Raw genomic sequence first — 8,061 nt, forward strand, 5'->3', positions numbered from 1 at the left:
ACAATGTGATGCACTAATAGTTGGATATGGGTGCAGGCACAACCTACAAAGCCTATGAGTGACAAAAGTTGATAATTTTTTTTAATATTATCAAGGTATCCTTCATCTTATAGGATAAGAAATTAATTACCAAGAAACCGGTTATATTTCTCAAAAATCGAGTACCCAAATTAAAAAAAATACAAAATTTATATATTGAGGAAGAAGTAGTGAATAAAGGGCTCTAAAAACAAAGTGCGACACTGACCTTGATGATACCAAAAGAGTTTCCACAACATAAGAGGGTTGGAAGAGGTATTGAAGACTATGCTGCTAATTAAGGATTAAGTCTTCAATTATCTTTCCTTTCTTCATTTATTTAAGTATCATCAATATTAAATGTTGGGTATTTGAAAATATTCTGTTTTTTTAATGAGGATTGAGTCTTTAAAATAGGAATTTAATACTCACATGATTCGGATATGATCAATTCTTTTACAAGTTAATAGGAATATAAATTGATCTGTTAGAGCATCTTTATCTATGCGTTCTTTTTTAATTAAGAATATTCTTCACTTTTTAATAAACAACTACTCTTAAATTCAGAAATCCCAACTCAATAAACTTAAAAAAAAAATGTAATTAAACATAATTCAAGATCTTATAAAATAAAAAGGTGATTAGTTGTGTTGTATATTTTTCTCCCTTAACTAAAATCCATATAGTGACTAGAATCTTTCATCAAAATTAAATGTTGGCTATTTGAAAAGATTCTGTTTTTGAATTAGGTTTGGGCCCTTAAAATAGGAATTTAATATTCACATGATTGAGATGTAATCACTTATGTTACAATTTAGTAGAAATATAAATTGACCAGTTAAAGAATCTTCATTTATTCATTCTTTGACATAAGAATATTCTTTACTTTTTAATAAGAAAAAATACTCTTAAATTCAGAAATCTCAACTCAATAAATTCGACTTCGAAGGCTTTATAAAAAAATATATACATAGGTGTAGTAAAACTTATTTCAAGATCTTATAAAATAAAAATAAAAAGGTGATTAATTGTGTTGTATATATCTCTTCCCTTAACTAAAATCCCTATAGTGACTAGAATCTTTCCTAATATGGAATACAATCAAAGATTAAATATATATATATATATATATATATATATAAATAAGCTATAGTCTTCTAGAAGATTATAAAGCTTTGTTGTAGTTAAAGTTGAATTGAGGTGTAACCTAGTCAAGACTCAAGGACTTGCAATTAGACAATGCATAATGTGGAACATTCCTCTTGATTGAGTGTTATATTATGGATTTTCAAAATTATTGACTTATTATTAAAAAAGTGAATGAATATGAGTAAAAGATAAAAAAAAAAACTGTGAAATAATAACCTTGAATTTTTCAAATATCCTTCTTATAATTAAGATTCTAGATGTTATAGAGATTACATTTTCAATACGTGGCAAAAAAGAAGAAAAAAGTGGAGGAGGATGAGGTTGGGTGGTAGTATATAGAGAATGAATAAAAATATTTTATACTTTTATATCATTATTTTTGCTACAAATATAAAATAAATACTTTGTTAAATATTTTAATAACTTGTTTTTTAATTTGCTTTTAGATAGTGAATATAGAAAATTTATATTCAAACAGAATAGGGTAAAGAAGAGTGGAATGTGAAAGTTGAATAATGGTCAAGGAATCAATGGAGAAAAATGGTTGAGTGAGTTGTAAAAGAAGATAGAAAAGAATGACATTTCACGATTTAAAAATAAAATTTGTGTGTGTTAAATTTAGGGTGTGAAAAGTCTCTTCCTTAACCTTTTAAACAAACAATGACAAAACTTACTCCATTTTTTTACATTTTATTGAAAAAACATAGTTAAGCAATTTTGGATAATAGTCTAATCTAATATGATATTTCTTCCAATCAGATCGAACTATTTAACTATTTAAACCGGTTAAACCTAATATAACATCTCTTCCTATTTTTAAATCAATGACATTTACTTAGTTATAAAACAAATCTATATTAAAATTACTTTTCAATAACATGGTCAAATATAAACAAATTTAGCTTATAATCAATTATACTAAAATTTACTAAAGTAATCTATTTTTTTCGCAGTTAAGTCAAACACACATATAAAACGTGTTTTTTAATTTTATAAACAGAAGAAAATAATAAAGAAAGAAAATTTGGACCACGTGACTCACGTTTTACAGTTAATTTATTTTAATCTCTTTTCAATACAAAAAATGTGAACTTTTTTCTTTCTATTTTCTTTTTTTTTTGTAAACGCTTGGTTTTATTATGAAGTCTAATTTATATATATTTTATTCCAGACAAATTTCTTTCAAAGCATAGAGACCGTCAAAGTGAGCCATTAATGTATTTTCCATGTATACACAAAGAACTTATTTATTTAATCTCATTTTATAAATAAAAAGTAGCTTTGAGTCTCTCTAACTATTTTTTTTTTATAATTGCAGGGGCAAAATATGGATAATAATTAAAAAGAACTTCATAAAAAGAGTCAACAGAATAAAAAATCATTTAAAACTTTTGATAATGACATTAAATCATAGGTCATCACACTATTAAATTGTATAGATGAAGTTCTTTGACCAATACTTATTTGGTAAGAATCATATAACATATGTTTTAATTTAACAATAGTAGTGATGTTTCTCATTAAAAAATAATAGTCATGATAGAAATTTAACTTAATTAAATTTAAATGCAAAATTGATTTTCATATAAAGTTTATATTATAAATTAATTAAAGTAAGGAAACAACATCAATAAGGCATTGGTCATTCTGGCTCTACTAGATTTGAGGGAGATCATATAGTCAAAGATTTAATTCACGTGAACGACATTTATTAAGAAGGAGAGTCACACACTCCAACATACATTATTTTCTTATCGAAATGGTGAGGGGACAAACAACTAATACGTGAACAATTATTCGATTATTGTCTATTATATACTTTTGGGTGCCAAAATAAATAACACATAATTGTAACATGATACTTACATGATTTAATATCAAATTTATCATCATACCTACTACATAATGTATTCATAACTAAAAAATATAAAAAACCTTATATTGGTACCGCATATTAGATGAATATGGTCGATCTCTACTCTTAATTCCTAAACCCTAGCCACTCCAATCTCATGCTTACTCTCTCATTTGCTGCTTTTAAATTAAGTTGCAACCTCTAAGCACTTTTTAAGTTGTTCCATCCCTTAGCTTCTATTTCACACTACCACTTTATAATGGAACATGATTAACTAAATGTGTTTATTATAAATTGATTTAATATGTTAACGTATTAATTAATCATGTACCGTCATGCATATGAGTATGATCTGTGAATGAGAGAGTTGACGTTTATTTCCAAACTATGAAATCATAGGTTTCTTGAATTTAAAGAGTGCTAATAATGCAATGTCAAAAGAACATTCACCTTAGAATGATATATAATTGTTTTTTAAATGAATTTTGACTATAACTAATTGATTAGTAAAGCAAAATAATATACTAAAACCATCTAATTATCTCATGTGTCATGGAAACTGGATCATCTCCACTACTTAAGGTTGTTTAAAAAAAAGGCAACAATACTCAATTTAACTATTTGAGTTGTTAGTTGTTGTTTTCAAAGGGAGAGTAATTGGTCAAAAAAAATTGTATAACAAAAAACTATTTGAGTTGTTAATCAATCTCTTAAATCATCATGAATACAGTAGTTAATAACCCCTCATTATAGGTACGGATCTATAATGGGTGATGATCTCTCTGATGTCGGAGAAAAAAATACATCAAAAATAATAAAAAATAATATGATGTGACCCTTCTATACTTAAATATAATAACACTTTTATATTTAAAACCAATAACAAAATAATAATTTCTCTCATCTATATTGAAGACGAGTTTGATTCTTAAAAATAAAATAAAAAAGTTATAAGTGCTTCTTTAGGTTGATTTTCTTTTACTACATGATAATGTTTTGTCATTTTAACTTATGTATTTGCATTTATGTATTGTCTTTATCCACATTACTTAACTATTTATACTTGTTTATTAACTTTGCCTCCATAACCTAAATTTTATAGTCCCATTACCACCTCATTGTAAAGGGTTATTTTTAGATTAACTAGAAGTAGGCATGGATTAAGATCATGACATTTGGTATAGTTTGTGGTTAAGTTTTCAGTGCAATATCAACAAAGCTTGATAAAGTTATCATAAGACATCGAATAGGGCAAAGAGATGATGAATCTTTGTTTATGGTTTTTGGCTTGTAATAAAAAAAACTGAAGGACTAATTGTATTTTTCTTCACCCTATAAACTTGTAATTTGTTATGCTTATATGTTCAACACTATGACTATAAAATTCAAACATTTTCCAACAACAAAATAAAATAGAAGATACCAAGGTTCAACCATTTTAGTGGTTCAACCCACCCCATTATTCACCTTGCCCCTAAAACCCCATGTTCATTTTTTCAAACTTTAGTTAAGTATAATAGCAAAAGATATTACCAAGACTCTATCCTCATTTGCACCAAACTAAATCCAAATCCAAATTAATTCACTCTTTAATTTGCAATCTCAAAGACTTTAATCTTAGAATTTGCCTACATGCCACTCACAAAGATATCACCCGAAATCTCTAGTTTGACAAAATCAAATTATACATGTGAGATTATAGCTCTTGGTTATATTGTAAGGTATATTCAAGTGTGGGTATCACATTTGATACGAGAAGAGGAGGAGTAAAAAAATTTATAAGTTGAAACAAAGTCATGTAATTATTGTCTTAAGATTTTGATTCGGATATGGTGTTTCACTTGTGTCTTTTTACTTTTCTCATGTCTGATAATAATAAAACTCCCCAATGATTAGAGACTCTTCGATCGTAGTTGGGTCCAACATGTAGATCTAGTTGAAAGTTTGAAAATATTAACCTTTAGGTCAAGAAATCTGAAGTCTTATACTACTAAATTAACTTCTTTATTTTATTTAATACCACTAATATAAATGCAGCTATAGCAAACTAAAGACCCTGCATTCAAAAACAGAGGAAAGAGAGCCTTAAAACTTTCACCTTCACAAAACACAACATGGAGTGGAGTAGAGGCCACATCATAGGCCATGGCTCATCAGCCACGGTCTATATTGCCGCCTCTCGCCACTCCACCACCACCATCACCGCTGTCAAGTCATCGAAGCTATCACATTCGAAACATCTTCAAAAAGAACAAAAAATCAAGTCCTCTTTATCCTCTCCTACAAAGGTTATGATATTACCATAGAAAACAAAACTCTCTTCTACAATCTCTTCATGGAGTACATGCCTTATGGCACACTCTCTCAACCCACTCGCCGCGGCCGCCATGGCCGGATTAATGAGGAATCCAAAGGAAAGGTGGAGTGCTAGTCAACTATTGAAGCATCAAATTCTTGTGGAATTTAGTTTCAAAGGTAAGCAAATTTTGGAATATAATTCATGTTCACCAACTAGTTTAGAGAATTCTGCAGCTGGTAGGATCAAAGGACTAGCCTTATGTTCAAGGGATCCTATTTGGACATGGGATGATGAGAATTGGATCACAACAATAGGGAATAATAATGAAATTGTAGCTAAAGTTGAGGCATCTAAAACTAGAAATTATTGCATGGTCGACGATCATTTGGTCCTAATCAATAACAATATGACCCTTAATAATTACAAACACTTATCAAGTTGTTATTGGTCAGGACCACATGATCTTAAGCCATATAATAATTCCTTATCGGAGACCGCTTCAAACTCACTTTAACCAAATAAATAAAGGGTTAGTGTTGGCTCTCACACAATCCATCAGAATAATTGGTTTTGGATATGACTAGCTTGAAGTGTAGTATAAAGATTAAAGTAAAAGGAAAAATAACAACTTTGAGCGTCATGGAGAAGAATGAGGTGTGGGGAGAAACATGTAGAATCTACTTTAAGCATGTGGTAGAACTAAAATAGTTTCTAAGCTCTAACCTTAAAAAATACATATAGTTTGTTCAATTAGTAAATATTTAGCTCTCTAATTTCAATATTTATGATCTATGATGAAGTACCCAAGGATTTCTTTAGTTTTCAGGATATAATAAAATATGATAGGACATATATCAAAATAAGTGCATGACATGACATAAGTAAGATATGATTATCTTTCTTATGTGTACGGGTATGACGGAAAAAACTACACTATCATACATGTTTTGCTAAATATTTGAATGGATTAGGATCTGATACATCAAAAAATATATTGCAGTGAACAAATCTAAGCTTCTAAATAAATACCAAACAACTCATGTTCCAATCTCAGCTCAAATTTGCACCAACTACAACATATTTTTTACTGCACCAACTACAACATATTTTTTCCTGCACCAAATCCAATTCCATGTTTAAACCTTCACACACTCTTCTTGTTACAAAAATAGAAAGTGCTCTAGTGAACATTCTCCAACTGAATCCTAAGATTCTGATTATCTTCCAAGAGCTTATCATATTTAATAAGCAACCCTTTTGATTGATTTCTTAGAGCCTCTAATTCAGCTTGCAAAGCCTTAACTTTGTTTCCTTTCACCTCACACTCAGATTCTAGTTTCTGAACTTTGGGTTTCAATGTAACAATTTCTTCTGTCAATGCATTTTTGCCATCATCAAAACTTCTACTTTGTTTCTTAGAAGCTACCATGGTCTTTCTTTGTATCATAAGCTCTCTAATGTAATAGTGCAATCTATCTATCATTAGAGATAGGAACAATACAAACCCTGCATACGTGATATATGAAAAAAAAATCATTAGCAACTTTTCCATAAGGGAAAAATGTACTATAAAAGTTTTTGCCATTCTTACTCTAATCATAGCAAAAAATTGATGATTTATGAGTTATATCACAAAGCTAAAGGGTACCAATATCATAGTCACCAACGATTCACATTTTTTCCTATTTATAGTATTTTTTGGGTACTACGAATGGTATCTTTCACCTTTTTGGGTTAAGAACTAATCCATTTCGGGTTTCATGGTTACCCCTCCCAACAACATAAATCCTCAACATAGAAGTGATATTTTACAACCCATCAAAGTTTGCACTTCTTTTCCTCATCTTGTTTACATGTTAGAAACTGTCATTTTTTGTACTTAACTTTCTCCAATTTCCTACTCCATAATTCTCATAATTAAAATAATCAACATTTCATTACAATTAAGGGGTTTCAATACATCACTATAAAACACCAATATAATCATATTCATAAGAACACAATCTTATAATGAAAGGTGCCAATTACCAAATAGGCCTCTGCTATTACCTCTGCTATTAATCACATGTGCCAATTACCAAATAGGCATTAACAACCAACAACGTGTTAGTCTAATGATGTACGACCACTAGATCATCGGGATGATTGAAAGGTCAAGAGTTCAATTCATGAGAGTAACACTTATTGGGAGAGCAGTCATGCACTCCAAAAGTGATTAGTTCGAGAATATTGGAGTGTTGGTATTGAACTATAGTATTATAATAAAAGAAGAGAAAAAGAGTGATTACCCAATAGAGAAGCTTCAAGCATATGTTTAGACATGAGAACTTGTTCAGTAGGGTTAACAACACCAACCTCAAGTGTACTACGTTTCTTTATCTTAAACATACTATACAAGCTTGAACATAGCACCACCACCACTGTTCCGACCACCGTCTTCACCACCACAGGTCCACGTCCTCTCTTCACTCTACCCAACATTATGATCATCAACTTCCTTATAGGAGTCTTGAAAATAAAGCTAAGAATCACAAACATTTCAACAAATATTACAAAGTACAAAAGGTGCAACATGTTTCTTTGCTTTTTCTTTTGTTCCAAATAGAATGATGGTGAATGTGGAATTATGAAGGAATGAATGAGGATGTTGAATAATGTGCGTGTGTGTGGTATGAATATTAAGTAAGAAAATATGAGCGCGTGCATTCAGTGTGTTAAGAGAAACAATGAAAGCCGACAT

General features: G+C 29.6%; 1 protein-coding gene across 1 annotated transcript; it reads right to left on the reverse strand.

Moving 5' to 3' along the window:
• LOC109350874 lies at window positions 6,279-8,061 on the reverse strand. Its single transcript, XM_019592184.1, has 2 exons — window positions 7,610-8,061; window positions 6,279-6,827 (listed from the first exon to the last, which is right to left on the reverse strand). The coding sequence occupies exons 1-2, from the start codon at window positions 8,025-8,027 to the stop codon at window positions 6,502-6,504; spliced, it is 744 nt and encodes a 247-aa protein (XP_019447729.1). The 5' UTR covers window positions 8,028-8,061; the 3' UTR covers window positions 6,279-6,501.

The sequence above is a fragment of the Lupinus angustifolius genome, chromosome LG06 (genome assembly GCF_001865875.1).
Source record: "Lupinus angustifolius cultivar Tanjil chromosome LG06, LupAngTanjil_v1.0, whole genome shotgun sequence".
NCBI lineage: Eukaryota > Viridiplantae > Streptophyta > Magnoliopsida > Fabales > Fabaceae > Lupinus > Lupinus angustifolius.